The 20,000-nt window shown below is 49.6% G+C and overlaps 1 protein-coding gene across 2 annotated transcripts in view; it reads right to left on the bottom strand.

Moving 5' to 3' along the window:
• Positions 1-19,177, bottom strand: part of CNNM4 (cyclin and CBS domain divalent metal cation transport mediator 4) — a 36,476-nt gene extending 17,299 nt beyond the window's left edge. For both annotated transcript variants that reach the window (XR_014017424.1, XM_081254028.1), the window contains exon 1: positions 17,681-19,177. Coding sequence is in view for 1 of the 2 variants with exons in the window: in XM_081254028.1 (XP_081110154.1) it covers positions 17,681-19,082 (1,402 nt within the window). In the remaining variant the exon portion in view is untranslated. The remainder of the gene's footprint in view (positions 1-17,680) is intronic.
• Between the last annotated feature and the right edge of the window lie 823 nt (positions 19,178-20,000).

Raw genomic sequence — 20,000 nt, 5'->3', positions numbered from 1 at the left:
TTCCGTCATGACCTGGTCATGACCTGGCAGTATGCGTCAAGATGTAAAATGTGTAAGACCTTGGACTCCACCGTTTCTTTCACTTCTAGGAAAGACCTTAACACAAAGGAAGTGCCCAGGCCATGTGCAAGGTGTGCCCAAGAGGGTCCACCCAGTGTGGTTTATGACACAGTACTGCAGCCACTAAAAAGGCTAATGTAGATATAGATTTATTTTAAAAGACGGTGGTTCACTGTTTGTGTAAAGCAGAAAGTTACAAAACAGGACAGTAAAAGCAACACTGGTTTCTTTTGCTTTTGCTTGATGCATTTTAAAGTCAACATGCATTACTTTTTAATTTTTACATTTGTAATCATAAAAGAGAAGAAGGATGTCTCATTTTGAGAGGGAGAAGCAATACAGTTCATTGCTGACTCACTAGAAGAAAACACAACAAAAACATCTGGGGCGGTAGGATGAAGGTGACTTTGACTTTTATTTCTTAATCATTTTCCACTTTTCTAAAAGTTTCTACAATAAATATATTACTTTTATTTTTATTTTAATTAAAAATACAAGGTACACTTTTCTGCACCTCGTGTGTTGCCCTCAGAGAGGTCACTGAAGTGCAGAGCTACTCCCCACTCCGTGGCCCGACAGCTCGGATTGTGGGCACCAGTATGGATGTGGATCTGACCCTCTCCCTTCTGCTGATGGACACATTATTGTTGCCAGGTTTTTTTCTACTGCAAACAATGCTGTAAGGATAATCCCTGTACGTCCACCATTTTTGGCCCATGTGAGATACATTTATAGTTGTGGAGTCACAGGTCAAAGGGAAAATTTGATAGAAAACTCCCAATTGCCCTCCCCAGCGTGGGTCCCGGTTTACACTCACCCGCAGAAATTATATTGGGCGGTTCTTGACTCATGCCTCCTTGTCCAGATGAGGCTCAATATACAGCAGGTGCCCAACAGGCAAGCTAGCCAATGAATATCACCAATGAAAATACCGCATTATAGCGGGTTATGTTTTTGTTTGGTTTTGATAAATTTATTTATTTTATTTTTATTTATTTTTGGCTGCATTGAGTCCTCGCTGCTGCGCGCCGGCCCTCTCCAGTTGCGGCGAGCCGGGGCCACTCCTCGCTGCGGTGCGCAGGCCTCTCATTGCGGTGGCCTCTCCCGTTGCAGAGCACGGGCTCTAGGCACGTGGGCTCAGTAGTTGTGGCTCGCAGGCTCTAGAGCACAGGCTCAGTAGTTGTGGCACACGGGTTTAGTTGCTCCGCGGCATGTGGGACCTTCCCGGACCAGGCCTCGAATCCGTGTCCCCTGCGTTGGCAGGCGGATTCTTAACCACTACGCCACCAGGGAACTCCCAACGGGTTATGTTTTAAAAAGGAAAGAAATGAAAATGTAAGGCAAGACAAAAGGTAAAACAGAGTAAAGCAGAAAAAAAAAAGACAGTGATAGGAGGACAGCTGCATGGAAAAGAGAAATAGAAATGGAGACACTGGGGCCCACTTGCCAAAACAGACAGGGGTCTGCAGGTAAAAGGGGTTCTAGAGACTGACCAGGAGATCGACAAGCCGAGCCACCCCGAGCAAGATAACAACACAGTCACGGCCCGTCCGGGACCTTTCAGAACAGGGTCTCCCAAGGGGGTACTCATCCCTTACACGGTTTCTGTTTATTTTTAATCCAAGATAAATAAGTAACTTTAGCTTTTGTTTCTACACAGACTGACCACGGGTGGGCCTGGACCAGGCCTGCAAGCCAGCTGGTCACCAGTCACCACAGGTGACCACGGGGCTCCGGATGTCCTGCACACACACACTCACTCATACTGTAGCAGACTGGGAGCAAGTGCAGACAGGGATTTACACACGATGTGGAGTACACGGGACCAAAGCAAAGCTCGCAAAATGGACAGTTGCTTAACAAAATCCGGGCAAGGAAATCCCAGAATGAAGAGCACACATGCCAGCAAAGGCCAGAGCTGCCCTCTCACCACCTGCTGCCCCAACCAGCATCGGGGGAAATCAGTAAGGACGGAGTCAGGGCTGAGTGATTGGCCAAAATGATTCAAAACAAAGAAAACTATGTGAAACGCAGACCTCCAGCCACTGTCAGTAATGATGAATCCCAGCAAAAGGGTATTTTGTGCCTTGAGAAAGTATATAAAGTATGTGCTAGAGATAATAGGAAGTGATAACGATTAGCAAGACATTTTAAAATAATGGTTATTCCATTTTAACTTCTTTAAAATTGGTTTTCTTTGTTTTATAATATATGTATTAGAAAAACAGTACATGTATATAATTTTTGAATGGAGATACAAATTAAAAATTTTTTTTTTCCTAATAGGGTCCACAATCCAAAAAGCTTAAAGAGCTCTGTTTAGAACAGCCTTGAAAAGGTGGCCACACCTTCGCTGTCCCTTTGCACCACAGACGCTTGGGTGTCCCCCCTCAGGGTCTACTTCCCCCCAGGCACTGAGCAGTCAGGGCGAGCACTTTTGGGGGAGGAGGGCAGGTTGCTGTCCCGCCCTTCCCCTCCCCCCATCAGAGCATCTCCTACGACCAACCCCACTCTTCACAGGAGGAAACCCTAGCTCAGAGAGGTCCTGCCCAGAATAGCACTGTGAGGAGGTGAGCAAGCTGGAATTCAGAAATGGGACTTCTCCAAATAGCCTTCTTTTAACCCAAGTGCCCCAGGGGTCAAGCTGTTGACAAATGGATGTCGGGGAACCCTAAGACTGTTCTCTAATTCTCAGGACAGGTCTTCATGGCTTTGATTTTTCAGTTAACTAGTAGTCTCTAATTTTTAACCTTTTATGATGGAAAATAAAAGCATATACAAAAGGAGAGGAAATAATATCATTACACCCTTCACCTACCTTAAACAATTAACAACTCCTCTGGCCAATCCTGTTTCCTCTTTCACTCCACCAGCTCCACTGGTTTATTATGAAGGAAATCCCAGATCTTATCTGTAAACATCTGTAACTTTTACCCAAGCATTTTGCTGAGTATCTCTAAAAGTTAAGGACCCTTTAAAAAAACAAAACCACAATAGTATCATCACAACCAAACATATAATTCCTTAAGACCGTCAACAGTCAGCACTCTAACTTCCTCAATTTTCTTGTAATTTTTTTTTTTTACATCTAACTAATTTTGACTTTTTTTTTTTTTCTGATTGTGGTAACAAAAGTAGAAAGAAGGAAATTAAGATCACTTTTAACCCTGCCTTCCAAAGATAAGTACTGGTAACTGCTTGTTTTCTTTGGTCTTTAAAAATTAACATACATAGATAAAAAATTATATATTTTCTCCACAAATTGGATCATAATGTAAATAGTTTTGTACTCCGTTTTTTAAATACTTTGCATTCTTTGTATTTGTCCATGTCACAGAAATATTTGTAAAAATTGGATGGCCTGATAATATTTCATTGCACACATGTGTACATAATCTCAAGCCCCACTGGGCTCTTAAACTGTGTCCTTCCCCTTTTTCTGCCAATATGAAAATCCTCGTAATGAATATATTTGGATCTATCTCCATGTCCTTAAGATGGATTTCTAGAAGGGGAATACCTGGGTCAAAGGAGAGGCTTTTTTTTTTTTTTTTTTTTTTTTTAAGTTTCTTAAGTTATCTAAGGAGTGAGCTCAGACCAAGTGCTGGTGTCTTGGTCCTCGGAGGTGTGGAAACCTCTCCTGGAGGACACAGCCAGGGATGCTGCAGAGGGTGGGGAGGAACACAGGGAACTAGAGCCACATTACACAGTGGAAAGAAATAAAGTGGAGAGAAGATGCTGGCCCGGCTGACATGCCTGTGAGCGGAGGAAGGCACCACTAGCCTCCTTTTGACTTTGGACCCTTCCAGCAAACTGCTTCTCTCTCTTTCCACCCGTCCTCTGGTCTCAGGAGCCCCCCTGGCCTTTCCCCCTGGAATCCCAGCTCCTGGCCCTCTGGCCTCCCGCCCCAGCCCCCGCCCCCGAGGAGAAGCCCCTTCCTCACCACTCCCCGCAGGACCGCTCACAGACTCAGCACACTTTCTGCCTTCAGAGGCACCTGCTCTTTTGGATCTGTTTGTGCAACCAGCTAATAATCTACGGGCAAATCAACCTAAAAACTGGACCACTGTTAAGGAGCCCACATGTTGCCTGTTATTCATGAAGATATAATAGGAAATTCTCTTAAATGTTGACATCAAGATAACATTAAGGGGAGAGGCCACAACAGTGAGAGGCCTGTGTACCGCAAAAAAAAAAAAAAAAAAGATAACATTAAGTCTGGGACTAGTTTTCTCCTGAACTAACCTAGTAATCCTATCCCCCGTCACACAAAAAAAGGTTTTTTGTTTTGTTTCCATTGGTGAAGCCCAGGTGGTTCCTGGTAATCATACACGTTTCCAAATAATTTGTAAACTATTAAAATCATTCTAGACCTTGATATCAAAATCTGAAGGAGAAAAGAAAAAAAAAAAAAAAACCCTAAAGAAGGAGAAAAACTGCAGCAACATTGCCCGTGATGTAAGACGCTTATACTGGTTGTCTGAAGGAGAAGCAGGAAACGGGGAGGGAGAGGGTGAGATGATTACTTGCTACGTTCAAATTTGCTCGCCTAAACTGAAATATTAGTCAAAAGAGGGAAAAAGACTCAATTATTAAGCAATTATTTTTCCTGCCACAACAAACAAACAAACAAAAACCTAACAGGGACACCTTGTAATAATATCTTCCTCAATTGTTTTTTTTTTAATTGTTTTTTTTAATGGCAGAACAAATACTTATAGGCCTATCTCTCTCATGAACGTAGATGCCAAAATTCTAAACAAAGATATTGGCAAATCAAATCCAATGACGCGTAAAAAAAAGAATACATCACGACTAAGTCAGGTTTATTCCAGTTATACAACAAATATTTAAGGATTAACGTTAAAAAATCAATCAGTATAATTCAGAAAAAAGGAGATTAATCATTCAATCATCTCAGCAGATACTTAAACAAGAATGCCCACTGTCACCAGGTCAACATGATCCTATATGTCCTAGGCAGTGAAAAAGGCAAGAACAAGGTATAAAATATATGAAGTTTAGCAGTAAATAAATAAAATTGCCACTATTCATAGGCAACATAATTATATGTGTACAAAAGCCAAAAGAATCTAAAATAAACTATTTGAATTAAATAGTCAGCTTGGCAAGGTCAATGAATTCAGAGTCACTATACAAAAATTAACTACATTTCTCTATACGTGTGAAGTATAATAAAGCATATATCTGGTCTCTGACCCTAGTTCCTGGCAGGGAGCTTCAAAAACCCTTGGATTTCCTGAGTGACAGGAGTGTCTTTGTGATGTTAATAAGATGACTCTAGGGAATTCCCTGGCGGTCCAGTGGTTAGGACCCCGTGCCCTCACTGCTGAGGGCCCGGATTCGCTCCCTGGTCGGATTCGCTCCCTAAGATCCCACAGGTTTCGGGGAGCAGCCAAAAAAAATAATAATAATTTTGATGACTCTAGCTAGGTGGGACCTTAGAGAGAGACTGGAGACGGTCACCAGTTAAACTAAAGAGGGCACAAAAGGCCCTACCTCCAGGGAAGGCCAATGACTTAATCAAGCATGCTAAGGAAGTCCTGATAATAAAAACTCTGGATCCCAAAGCTCAGTGGAGCATCCAGGTTGGTGAACACACCGATGTACCAGGAGGGTGACACACTCTGGCTCCAGAGGGAGAGGGCATGGAAGCTCCCTGTCCCTCAGACAGACCCCATCCTAGGTACATTCTTTAAAATAAAACTGTAATCGTAAGTGTAGCACTTTCCTGAGTTCTGTGAGCCATTCTAGCAAATTATCAAACCTGAGAGGGAGTCATGAAAACCCCTGAGCGTATAGCCAGTTGGTCAGATGTACACAGGTGGAGGGGACCCCACTTGAGGCTGGCATCTGAGGTGAGAGCCGTCTCTGGAGGACTGAGCCCTTACACCCATGGGGACTGATGCTAATGCCAGGTGGTTGGCACCAGAACTGAACTGCAATACACCCTGGTTGGAACAATCTGTAACAAACAAATGAAAAATAAAAATTTAAAGACACTGCTTAAAATCACCAAATACCTAGTAATAAATCAAGAAAAGAAGTGTAAGACTTCTACACAGAAAATGACTATATTATTGAAAGAAATTAAGAGAGCATGAACTAATGGAGGGGTAACCATGTTTGCAGACTGGAAGATTCATTACTATAAAGATGTCAAGTCTTCAAGTTATCTATAGAATCAATGCAATTCCATAAAATTCCCAGGCAAAAAAGGTTAAGAATAGTCAAGACAATCTTGAAGAACAAAGAACAAAATATTGAACATTATCAGGTACCAAAGCTTACTGTAAAAGTACTGCAATTATGTCAATGCAGTATTGGAACAAGGAAAAATAAAGAGACCAATGGAAGAGGGTCCAGACCTACATATATACCATGGTTCAGTGAGGAAAGGACAGTCCTTTCAATGAGTTCTACTGAAGTAGCTGGACATCCATACGGATTTTTTTAAAAAAGAATCTTGACCTGTAACACATCAAAAACAAAAATAGGGCTTCCCTGGTGGCACAGTGGTTGAGGGTCTGCCTGCCGATGCAGGGGACACGGGTTCGCGCCCCGGTCCAGAAGATCCCACATTCCGCGGAGCGGCTGGGCCCGTGAGCCACGGCCGCTGGGCCTGTGCGTCCGGAGCCTGTGCTCTGCAACGGGAGAGGCCACAGCAGTGAGAGGCCCGCGTACCACAAAAAAAAAAAAAAAAAAAAAGAAAGAAAATTACGGAAGGATTATAGATCGCTAAGGTAAACAATACAGCTTCCAGAAGATAACACAGGATTCTAGCTTCCTGACTTTCATATAGGCAAAGAATCTTAAACAGGGAATCAAAAGCACTAACCACCACAATAGATGATAAGCATATGAGAATGTGCTCAGCATCATTAGTCACTAGGGAAATCTATATTAAAATCACAATGAGATACTACCACACACCTACCTGATGGGTTAACTAAAATAAAATAAATAAAGAGCCAACAATACCAGAGTTGTGAGCATACGAGTGGAAACAGATACAAGCACTTTGGAAAACTGTCTCCTCTATGCCTATACAATGCCCTAGCATTTCTACTCCCAGGCATATTCCCAACAGAACTGGCTACATATAGTCACCAGAAGACATGCCAAGTGTGTTCTTAGCGGCATTATTTGAAAGACTCTCAAAGTGGAAACAATCCAAACGTCCACCAACAGTACCATGGTAGTGTGTTTCTATCATGGAATACTATACAGCAATGAAAAGAGAATGAACTACAGCTACAAGCAACATGCATGAAGTTCATAACCTTAATGTTGAGCAGAAGGACCCGGACATAAGAGTATAAACTATACGATTCACTTATAAAAGTTCAGAAACAGAAAAAATTGACCCATGATGATCTGTGGGGCAGGGGCAGTAACTGGGAGGGTGTGCGGGGGGCTTCTAGGATATTGATAATGTTCTATTTCTTGAGCTAAGAGGTATTAACACAAGGGTGTTCCTTTGCAAAAACTAGCAAGCTGAATACTTATGATTTAAGCACTTTGCTTCAACAGAAAGTTTACTTTAAAACAAATCTAGGAGCTTCCCTGCTGGCGCAGTGGTTAAGAATCTGCCTGCCGATGCAGGGGACACAGGTTCGAGCCCTGGTCCGGGAAGGTCCCACATGCCGCGGAGCAACTAAGCTCATGCGCCACAACTACTGAGCCTGTGCTCTAGAGCCCGCGTGCCACAACTACTGAAATCCGTGCACCTAGAGCCCGTGCTCTGCAACACGAGAAGCCACCACAATGAGAAGCCCGTGCACCACAACGAAGAGTTGCCCCCACTCGCCGCAACTAGAGAAAGCCCACGCGCAGCAACGAAGACCCAATGCAGCCAAAAATAAATAAATTAAAAAAAATAAAAAATAGAACAAATCTAGGTGGTTGCCGAAAGTGAGAGGCTGGGCAAAACAGGTGAAGGTGGTCAAAAGGTCCAAATTTCCAGTTATAAGTCCTTAAAATTGGGGAGGGGGCGGGGGGAGGGGAGGGGGAGGGGGAGGGCGGGGTTTTTTAAAAGCCCTGGGGATGTAATGTACAGCATGAGCACTGTAGTAAATAGTTAATAAATAATATGTATTGTCTATTTGAAAGTTGCTAAGAGAGTAGACCTTAAAAGTTCTCATCACAAGAAAAAAATTTTTGTAACTATGTGTGGTGATGGGTGTTAACTAGACTTATCGCAATGACCGTTTCACAACACACACATGCAGCAAATCATTTTGCTTTATACCTGAAACTGACATAATGTAATCTGTCAATTATATCTCAATTTTTTAAAATGTAAAACTGACAGTAAATTTTCTAGCCTGGGGTTACTGGAATATCCCAATCTTCTGATCTCTTTCTCAGTACCTACAACCCCCCTGAGAAGTGACACAGAATAGCAGTCAAGGGCTTGGCCCGCGGAGGGGAGCAGTCTGGGGTGCCCACTTAGCTGTCATGTGGCTGAGAAAGGAAGATTCTCAGCCTCTCTGAGCCTCAGTTCCCTCTCTACAGTGCTTGAATTCAGTATTCGACAAAGGCTAACTGTTCATGAAGGCACTTCTTCCTTCTTTAACGATCCCTGCTCTACCCTCTTCCAGAGCTTGGGTCTGGGGCATTTCTGGGGAGACTGGGCCTCTTGGGGAGCCTCAGTCCCTTGGATCCCCCTCTTGTTCCTGCTGCTTTTCTATCACAGCCTCTTCCCTCCCTAACTGGGGCACCAGGGAGGACAGGTGACTGGTGGATCCTGAGATGAAAGAACCCACATAGGGGCACAGCTGGTAAATGTGGCCACGCTCCTTTCCCAGACATCTCCCCAGAGCAGCGACCCCCAGCCTGTGCTTCTGCAGTGAGCCCACAAAGGCGCTGGCCATCAGGACGGATGCCTGAACTTTTCCCAACATGCGGGAAACAAACAACTGAATGAGGAGCATCTCCTCAGTTTTAAGTTACTCTTCTGGACATTTTTTTTCTTAAGCTCTGGCTTCTGTTACCCTTCACATACACGCTAGGGTCCAGATAAGATGCCATCTGAATTAGCGTGCAATTATATAGCAGGCTCTTTTGACCTCAATGTATTCATAATTCCAAGAAAGACACCACGCCCAGACAGTGGGGCAGCTGCCACCCAAGCCAGTATGTAAGAACCACCGTGGCCCAAGTGGGTGTCAACACCAACGGGGGTACCTTTTGGATGGTAATAACAATAATTTTTAAAACCGCTGACATTTATTGCACGACAACATGGTGCCAGGCGCTGGGCTGAGCCCTGGACGTACCCTGCCTCGGTCTGTCCTCCCCACAACCTCCAGGTTGGGTGTGTCACTCACGTGGACGACCAAATCACCAGCCACCAGAGAGCAAGTTCTCTGAGCCCAAAAGTCAGTCACTATTCTGAGCCTTTTACAAAATAAACTCCACTGCACAGGCGTTTGCTCCCTTTTTAAACTTACTCTCGAGAAAGTTTGATGAGAGACGGACATACATTTAAAGCAGGACTCTAGGTGACTGTGCATATGTGCGTGTGTGCGTGTGTGTGTGTGTATGTGTGTGTGTGTGTGAGAGAGAGAGAGAGAGAGAGAGAGAGAGAGAGAGAGGAGAGGGAGCGCCTACCTGGAGTGGATAAATGTGTGTGTCTGTCTGCCAGTGGGTGTGGGTAAGAGTGTGTAAAAGGATGCCTGAGTGTGTGTGGGATTGAGCCTGCCTGTGTGTGAGTGGGTAGGTGGGTGCATATGTGTGCATGTATGTGTGTGCGTGTGTGGACATGGGTGTGGATGTAGGTGTGGGGTCGCGTGTGTGCGTGTGTGGACGTGGGTGTGTGTGGGTGTGGATGTAGGTGTGGGGTCATGTGTGTGTGTGTGAATGTGGGTGTTTGTGGGTGTGTGGGGTCATGTGTGTGTGTGTGTGTGTGTGTGTGTGTGAGTATGTGGAGGTGGGTGTGTGTGGGTGTGGATGTAGGTGTGGGAGTGAGGCTGCCTGGGGCGGGGCAGGGGTGGGGGGAGGCTTCCTTCCAACCAAGGCTCCTGGCTGCCAGCTGGCCAGAGACCAGGGATTCCAGAGAGCCCGGCGAAACCAGTCTTTCGAGAACCCTGCCCAGGTCACTGTAAATAGGCCCTGCAGCAGGGAAGAGACTCTGGCTGTAACCTCTGGGGAATGCTCCAGCAATCCCAGGTTTAACCCCCAACAAAACAGGCTGGCCGCACACCCGAGCCCTCTGGGCTCACCGTGTCAGCCACAGAACGCAGCCCAGCCCTCAGTCTGTGGAAATCCTCCGAGACGCTCCTCCGAAGAATCCCAGGGATAAAAAGGGATTTCACTTTTTATCAGAGGAGAAATCTGAAGAACCAATCTAAACTGTGTTCCAAAAAGCAGAGCACAGAATTGTACGTAGACAGTGATTTCAATGTGAAAACACGTAAGGGCAGCTAGTGAGAGAGAGCATGGCTGTAAAAATGTAAATGATTTTGAGCCTGTTGTCTTGTTACAAGATTTTTTAAAATAAAAAAAAGATTAAATTTCTAAAAAGTTATCAAAGTAAATTAAAATATTAAAAGTGCTTCTTGGGGCTTCCCTGGTGGCGCAGTGGTTGAGAGTCCGCCTGCCGATGCAGGGGACACGGGTTCATGCCCCGGTCCGGGAAGATCCCACATGCCGCAGAGCGGCTGGGCCCGTGAGCCGTGGCCGCTGAGCCTGCACGTCCGGAGCCTGTGCTCCGCAACGGGAGAGGCTACAGCAGTGAGAGGCCCGCGTACCGCAAAAAAAAAGGGGGCTTCCCTGGTGGCACAGTGGTTGAGAGTCCGCCTGCCGATGCAGGGGACACGGGTTCGTGCCTCAGTCTGGGAGGATCCCACATGCTGCGGAGCGGCTGGGCCTGTGAGCCATGGCCGCTGAGCCTGCGCGTCCGGAGCCTGTGCTCCGCAATGGGAGAGGCCACAACAGTGAGAGGCCCGCGTACCGCAAAAAAAAAAAAAAAAAAAGTGCTTCTTTCTAAGTCACAGGCTTCTGGATTGTTTGGTTTTGATTTTTGCCTGTTTTCAAAGGTTCTGATAATGATATGTAGGTCTTTTTAATTAACATTAAGGAAAAGAAATTCCATAATAAATGGAACAGGAATACAGTAAGTAGTCCAGAATCCAGTCTATGAAATGAGCCAGGAGTCCTTTCTGTAGCCACAAAGCCTTTTACAGCTGGATGTCCTGGGACGCTCAGGTGTGATGAGAGGGGTAACCCGAGGTTCAGGACAGGAGAGCACCCTGTCATAGGGCAGCTGTGCCCAGTGGCAGATGGAGGGGCTCGGAGAACAAGGGGAGAGGACTGGATCTAACGGCAGCAACAGCACCAGGAAGCTGCTCCCCGTCCTGTTAGCTGAGGGCCACCTTGGGCACCTCTAGGAAATTCCATAAGCCTCACATCCTCCTGGCAAGTTCTGCTGAGGAGCTCAAAACTCCCTGAGGCCAAAGGAAGGCAGAAAGAGAGAGCCAGCCCTAGGACAGGCAAGGCAAGCTGTCCCTCCCCGCAGGCTGGGCTGAAGGAACCAGGGGGCTCCGCTAAAATCAATCACCAAGTCAGCGACAGAAGGGTCCGGTCCACCCTCCCCCTCTAGGCACACTCCCCTCTAAGAGAGTGTCTGATAAACAGGCTTGCGGCCCCTGCCCTCGAGGAGACAGACTGGCAGGAAAACGTCATGCGAGGCACAATTCCTTTCCCTCAAGGATAGCCTAGCTGCTCAGTTACCTGGCTCATCAGTATGACGGCACTACCTCGGGAGACGGGCACACAGTGGTGGCACCTCCCAGCCCCTCTGGAAAGGGCTGAGAGGCGGTCACAAGATGCAGAAGCAGTTTCCCGCAAAGGTGGCACCAAGGACTGAGCAGCTCAGGTCTCACCCTGTGGTCTCGTCCACGTGCCCCCAGAACAAGAGGCACAGACATGAAAAGTGCTGTGTCTGTTCCCCCTCGAAGATCCAGCTGAAATGTCAGATTTCTACTGACAAGACAAGCAAGGCCATATGTATATGTATAACTGATTAAATTTGTTATAAAGCAAAAAAAAAAAAAAAAAAAAAAAGACAAGCAAGGCTCGGGCTTCCGGAGGGTCCCCTGCCCCCTATCCATTTCTCCTGCAGGACACAGGAGAAGTGTGGTTTTGTGTTTCTGTGCACTGTTTTCAATATTAAACATCTGTCCAGTACCTCCTGTCCTGACCAGAGAAGTCCAGGAAAACTCTAGAGCTGGTCTTTTGAATTAGAAATACAAGACTTTTGACAAGTAAAGATCTAAGAAGCTCTTATTAGGGCCTGGCTGTAAGGCAGAGCCTTCCAGTACACAAATAATAGCTTTAGGAAGAGATCTGTAAAGAGAAGACGGGTGAGGTGCTCCCAGCTCTGGCTCCTCTATGGAAGCTGGTGCACGGGCTGCACACGTACCACAGTGAAGAGAAAGTGAGCAGCAGCCTGGCCAGTGTTTTGTCAGTTGCCCTGCTGGCATCTCTGCCCCGACAGGCAGCTCCTGTCACTCGCTCAGATATACTTGCCCCCGGGGACGCTTCTTGAGATCAGATCACCAGCTCAGCTCAAGAGTGTTTCTAGGTGGAGCTGTCCGAGATCAGGTGTAGAGCTGCCTTCGCTCTCCACTCTGGAGGCCGCCCTCTCCCAGAACCTCGTGACCACTGTCCCATCCCACAGCTGGGCTCAGCACTCGCCCTATGCGACCTCCCCAGGAGGCTCCCCAAACCAGGCCTGCGTGGCTCTTTCTCATCTCGCCAGGGAGCCGCTGGGGCCAGGCTGCTCCGTGCCTCACACGCCCTGCCTGCTCTCAGCTGGCTCCCAAACCTTTCAGCCGGGTCCCCGCCTCACTCCCGAGCCCCACGTGGCACTCCCCCTGCATACCTGCCTGGATGGACTGCACCCTCGTGCTGCTTGGGGTGGTCCAGGGCCAGCAGCACGGGCATCATCTGAGAGCTTGTCAGAAAGGCAGACCCTTGGGCCGCACCCCAAACCCACTGAGTTCTCATCTGCGTTTGAACAGAATACCTAGGCAGTGGGACATTCGTTGAAGCGCCAGATGCTCCGGTGCACACAGTGCTGGGCACAGAAGTCTGATAAAGGGTGACACCACCGTTATTATTTAGCACCACCCCTCCCTCTGCCCTCACCAAACTGGCTCTGTTCCCTACTCTGCCCACTCCTCATCCTCAACTTGAATCCCCGGCAAAAACCTCAGATGTTCACAACTACTTCCCACCCCGACTCCAACATCTCCGTAATAATCACTGGGCCCTGTCATTCTGACTGCAGAAGCGTCTGGAGGCCTAGGCTTTCCCGGGTCCCACCGCGCCTACCTGTCTCCCTGGAGGACAGCGGCTGCTGTGAACAGAGCTGTGTTAGTCCTCTGACTCCCAAAAGCTAGCACACCGTCTGACACACAGGCTTCCAAAAGTTAGATGTTTGTTGAACAAATGAAAAGAACAAGCAGGTGGAGGGAAATAAGATACTTAAGGTGCGCCAGACGGGAGGAACCCAAAGCAAATGCAAAAATTATGCAGTGTTCTGTCCAGCCTGTATAAAGTTGTTTCAGGAATAATATTAAGCAGGCGGGGAAAATGTGATGTGACATAGCTGGAAATATGAGAGGAGTTCTCAATGAAATTATTTCTAGCTTTTTCCCTCCAAAATATAACTCACTAACTGTCTATGTATGAGGAGCAGTAATAGGTGCAAGGTTACCCCAGGGGTCGGTGACCAAAGACTAAAGAAGAGCTGAATGCCTGGGAGGGGCAGGAATGCCCCAGAGGGAGGGGAGGGAGGGGCACAGCGGAAGCTGGAGGGGGAGTTTCAATGAGGGGCGGAGCTTCCAAACTCTCAAGTGGAGAGTTCATTCATTACTGTGCTTCCAGAGTCTGGGGGAGCATCTGTGGTGAAGGAAAAACACAGCAGGGCCAGGAGCAGCCCAGGGAAGCCTCGTTTTAAGATTTCGAGCTGTAACCAAACTCAACCCAAACTCCCAGGACCGCGAACATTCTAGACGAAGTTTAAGTGGAAGGACCAAGGTTCAAATTGCAGGAGCCTCTCAGTGGCCTCACAGCTCTCACCAATTAGCAGGTCTTACTCCTGAGGGCCTGCAGCACCAGGCGTCGTGTCTTGCACATAGCACGGGGTTCAGGAAACAGTGACAGCTGCCCTGAGTTGGAAGGCAGAAGCGGCTGGGAAGCTGTTGCTTTGGTCCCTAGGCGAAGCTCAGCGCCCCCAGGCCTGCAATGACTCTCTGAGCCTGTCTCTAAGTGTGTAGGCGTGTATTCATGACTCCCACTAATGAGTGAAGCCAGGTCAGCTCCTGATGGTCAAAGACCGCTTATTCGCTGAGAACCTGAGGCACGGGAAAGGAGAACCAAGGCTCCACACTCTGCTTCTCAGTCCCTGATCTGAACCTCTGATACATGTGTCACCGCAGGAGCACCTCCTGGCTTTCTTGGGGCAGCTGGAAGTGTCAAGTCCCTGGATAACAGCACAACACACCCATTTTTCTTTAGCCCTTATCAGCTCGTCAAAATTCTAACACTTCTGGAATGCGGATAATTCTCTCTCAAACCTGACAGGTCATTAGTTCATTCAGTGACTTTTTATTGAGGTCTTACTACGTGCCAAGAACCATGTTACGTGCCAGGGGTATATTGGTGAACAGAACTTAGAGCCCTGCCCTTTGGAACTTACATTCTAGAGGGAAGAGACAGACAATAAAAAACAAAGTAAACTGGTAAATTGTACAGTTGTTAGCAAGTGATATGAGAGAAAGAAAAATGAGCACAGGGTAGGTCAGGGTGGGAAGGGGGTTCCAGTTTTAACTAGGGTGACAGGAAGGCCTCACGGAGAAGGTGACGTTGAAGCAGACCTGAGGGAGGGGAGAGTGAGCCATGCAAAGTCTGGGAAGAACATTCCTGCCTGAGGGAACAGCCAGGGCAAAGGCTCTAGGGTGGGAGTGTCCTCAAGGCCAGCAAGGCTAGCTAGCAGGGCTTGCCAGAGAGAGCCATTCGCTTGTTGCTCATTCACTGGTTAACAAACATTTACTGTTAATTTCTTCAGCTAGCAACTGAGTGGAGAAAACACTAATAAGGCATGATCCCAACCCTCAAGGAGCTTATAATGCTGGTGGGTAAGGTGGAGATAAAATGACCTTAAAAGAGGATTACACCCGCAGCAGCGGAAAGACTCTGGCAGAATTCAGGACCCTCACCCAACTTGGAGGTGCCAAAGGGTCCCCCGAAGCGCAGAAAGGACCCTCGGCTAGACTAGGCAGGCACCCTGGCCCCGATTTTGGTGCTGCTGCTGACGCTGGCTGTGTTAACCTGGCTTGTTGGGTTTTCTTAGCGAAAAAAGAAGCCTTCCAAACACCAGATTTGTAAAGAAAATCCTTTAAGTTGCAGGTGTACACTAAGCGTTTGCCGCGTCCTGGAGGGCCTTAGACTGAAAAGGTAGATGCCAGATGGAAAGACCTGGCCGAGGTCACACTGCGGGGAGCCCAGCATGGCAACGAACAAGGAAGTGATGGTGTAACACCCCGGGTACGTTCACTCGGGGTGACCATCCCTCACACTTGCATCTCCAGGGCCTCACACTGCACAGGGCAGACTGTGCCTGTGTTTCCATGGAATTACCAGCACCCCCTCCAGGCCTCAGTCTCAGGCTGCAAGCCTGTTAAGGAGGAGAGTCCAGTGGACTAAAATGTGCATCTGCAGAGCCCCACTCAGCAGCGCTCTGGCCTGAGAGATGCTATAGCTCTGCTTCCTCAGCTTCAGGAAGCGGTACTTTTTTTTTTGAGTCCAAAGGTGGCCCTGCCAAGACCCAGGAAGCTCCCACCCTGCTGATCAGGGGCTGAGAAGCCTGACCAAGCCAATCCATACAGGTTGGATCCAGATGCGGGTTGAAGGAGGCAAACGTGCTCGTCGGGCGTGTCACCAGCAACAGTCCCAAAGACCATTGAGGTGGTAAGGAGGAAGCTGCCCTGGAGAGTCCTAACCTGGTTCCCGACCAAGCAACATGGGAGAGGAGGTCCTCTGGGCCTAGAGGCTGCAGGGTGGGATGGGGCACAAATCCTCAGTGCTCTTCTGTTCAGACTCCGAAGCTCCCCCCAGGCTGTGCCGTCACCACGGGTCCCTCTGCAGTGAGACGACCTTACTGGGCTGTCTCCCACTCAAGTCCTCCTCAGCTCTGACGCTGAGATTCAGTCTGCCAAACTGAAAAAGGGAAGGGACCTGGCCCTGACCCTGACCCTGACCCCAGCATCCTTGCCAGGCCAGCTCCTCCCAAACCCACTCCATCACCCACTGATCCAAGCCAGTTCAAGCTCTCCTCCACTCTCGGTTCCAGAAATGACTGAAAAGGGTCTGGGCGCTTGCTCCCAGCTAGAAGCTAGAAGCCCTCAGCCAGAGGGAGTTCCACCAACGGGAAACACAGCAAAGTCCCCAGGTTTAGGATAAGGTCCCTCCCCCTCTTCCTCCTTTCCTTTATAAAGACCTTCCCTTTCTGCCTCCTCTCTCCCTTTGGCCTAGGAGGCTTTTACTCCATAATTGGTCTGTTTACTGTCACTCTGAAGGCTTTGGAGTGGCAGAGGTAGGAGAAAAGTTTTGTTGGAAGTAAGGAAAGGGGTGTGTGCCCTGAGCTCTGAGGCTGGTGAGTAAACCCTCCCAGTGTCTCTCTTAACTACCTGAAAATTGGCCAAGAACCCGTGTGAGAAAAAAACACAAGGCAACGCAAGGCCCGCTGAAGATTCCCAGCAGACCACAGGAGGGAAGCTTCTGTTTGGCGCCTGGGGAAGACAGAACAGTAACCAAAACTTGATCGGCTTTTGCTTCTGCTGAAGAGTCGAAAGCGTTACTTGGCATTGTTCTGGGCGGGGAGCCAACTGGAGCCCTCCTAATTTGGCTTCCGTGGGCTACGAGCTCCAGTGACACTGTTCCCCTGCTCCAAAACCTTCCATAGCTCCAAGCTTCCAGCAAGCTGACTGCCCTGACTTTCAGGCTCTTCCTGAGGCCCCGGATGGCTCAGTCTCTCCCCCACTGACCAGTGATCAGCAGAGCCTGTACCCATGGGAACAGGACCACCTGCTGGGCCACAAGCACATCCTTTGCTCCCCAACTCAGCTTCTCTGCTCGAGGGGTTCCCTCTGCCTCAAGTACCAAGTCTCCCCACCTTTCAAGGCTCTCCTCAAACGTTCTCTCCCCTGTGAAGGTTTTCCCAGTTCCCCGGCCCCTTCCCCACCCGACCCCAGTGAGACGTGCTGGCTCCGGTTCCTTGCCCTAATCTCCATGCCCTGGTGTTGGCCTCTTTTGAGGCGTTAGCTTCCCTCTGTCTGGCTCCCATGTGGGTGAGTGTGTCTTGCTCTGCTTTGATTCACCTGAAGCACAAAGCACAGTTCCTGGCAGACAGCAGATGCTTAAGAACTGTTTCTGCTGCCCTGAGTACCATTCACCTCAGAGGCATAGGAGGTGCTGAGCAAAGGGACACTGAGTCACGCGAATGGAACGCTAAGATCAGCAGACACAAACCAGGCAAGGATGCGCACGACACCACAAAGAGCGAAGCGGGAGCTGCATCAGGCCTTACCCTTCTTGAACTCCTCCAGCATGGCATCCAGCTTGGTATCATGGAAGACGAAGTGCACTGGGTGGTTGTAGAAGCGGGTGATGGTCTTGAGGGGGGTGCAGTCATCGGGGTCCACAAAGGCCAAGTCTTTGACGTAGAGAATATCTACGATGTTGGATTGCTCGTCTTCATACACGGGGATGCGCGTGTAGCCGCTTTCCATAATCTCCGACATGGTGTTGAAGTCCAGGATGGCATCGTTCCGGATCATGAAGCAGTCCTGGAGCTGGGTCATGATATCCTCCACCGTTTTGGTCCGGAGTTCCAGGGCACCCTGGATCATGTTCAGCTCCTCTTTCACGAGGTCATTATAGGGCTCCGTCACCTTCAACATCTCCATCAGCTTCTCCCGATTGTAAACGGTGCGGATCTCCTGACCCAGGAAAAAGTCCAGGAGCTTGCTGATGGGGAAACTGAGGGGGAAGGTGAGTAGCATAAAGAATTTGGTGAGAATGATAGTGTTGGCGCCCACAGCCAGCCCATGTCGGGAGCACAGGGCCTGAGGCACAATCTCCCCAAAGATGACAATGCCTATGGTGGAGAAGGCCACGGCCACCAGCCCAGACCCGATGAGGTTATCTACAAGGATGGTGAGGGAGGTGTTGACCAGCACGTTTCCCAGGAGCAGGGAGCAAAGCAAATAGTTGCCCTTGCGTCGGATGGGCTCGATCTTGCGGGCATAGCGCCTCTCCTTCTGAGTGCCACAATTCTGCACGATGCGCAGCTCCATGGGGTCCAGGGCCATAAGCCCCAGATTGAGGCCAGAAAATATGCCCGACAGCACTAGCAGCACCAAAATGAGGAGGATGTGCAGCCAGAGGGGCAGGAACCTCCCAGCCTCCTCCACCATGAAGAGCAGCGAGTCCTTGTCCGTCCACTTCTGCCAGGGTCCGTCCACGCTGGCCCGGGTGCACAGCGCATACAGCTTCATGTTCTCGCTCCTCCGGAGAAACTTGGTGAACACCACCAGCATCCCGGACGTGTCCCCGCGGCTCACGTTGACCAGCTTCTGGACGACCAGGTCCTTGGTGAGCTCGGGGCAGCTGGTGGAGTTGTGGATGGTCTCGGCGTTGTCCACCTCGGTGAAGGAGATCAGGTTGCTGGAGAAGGAGTCCAGCCTCTGGCCGTACAGCCTCAGGTTCACCGTGCTGCCCTCGGACACGAAGATGATGCCATCCGAGTTTATCCCACACGATTTGTTGCAGCTCGCCAGCCTCATGCCCAGGATCGCGCTCCGCTGGGGGTCGCCCTGGCCGCGGGCCCCCCGCGCCCACAGCAACACCAGCAGCACCGGCGCCACCAGGAGGAGGCGCCCTCGGGCCGGCCCGCCGCCCGGGCGCCCGCCCCCGCCCACCGGCGCCATGTTGCTCCGGCTCGGCCGCCGCCGCTCCCCGCGCCCCTCCGCGCAGCCCCTCTCACGCCGCAGCTCCTGCCGCTCCGCCGCCGCCGAGCCAACTGCCCGGGCCGCCTGCCTGACGTCAGGTCAGCAGCCCGCCCGCCACGCCACGCCACGCCCCTCATTTGCATGGGAGGCCCCGCCCCTGGCGCGCAGCTCCAGCGCCCTCCCTTAAGGAGGTCCGGCATTTAAGGTGGCGCAGCGTGGGAGCGCGGGAGCCGCGGGCGAGCGCAAGCCCCGCCCTTCTCCTCGCACGCCTTTCCGCTCTCTCTCGGCGGGTCCCTCTCTCCTCCTCCGCGACCTCATCTCTCGACCACGTAGTTCCTCTTCCGCAGCCCAGACTGGGCTTGGTTGCTGGGCTCCTTCCCCATCCCCAGAAATCTGCAGCTCGGGCGGTGGCCCTTCTCTGCAAGAACCTCTCGGAAGCAGCACCGCGTTGTGCTCGGGCAAGAAAATTGATTTTCTGCTATGAATAAAGAAAAGGAGAGCCTGAGGGCATAGGCCTGAGGGAGGTCTTCAAGTCCACCGGCGTTGTTCTGGAACTGCCGGGGGTTTTGCCCACCTTGTCCCAAGACCAGAAGTGGGTTCCCCAGGCCCAGGCCCGAGGTCTCCTTCGGGGGCCAGTGGAGGGAAAATCTGGGGAACTGAAGCTGTAGGATGTACCCGCAGATAGAAGGGCCAGGGTCTGACCTGGGCTTATCTCCTGTCGTTTCCATTTAGGACACAAATATTGAGCACCTACTACGGTCACTTGTTCCAGGCTCAAAGAGTACAGCAGTGAATGAGCCAAAGTTCCTGCCCCCTGGAGTTTGCAGTCTAGGATAGAAAACCGGCAATAAACAAACACATACATAATATTTTTTTAACCTTCCCAACAACCCTAAG

The sequence above is a fragment of the Mesoplodon bidens genome, assembly GCF_964165515.1.
Source record: "Mesoplodon bidens genome assembly, chromosome: 14".
Classification (NCBI taxonomy): domain Eukaryota; kingdom Metazoa; phylum Chordata; class Mammalia; order Artiodactyla; family Ziphiidae; genus Mesoplodon; species Mesoplodon bidens.
This window is presented reverse-complemented; position numbering and strand designations above follow the sequence as displayed.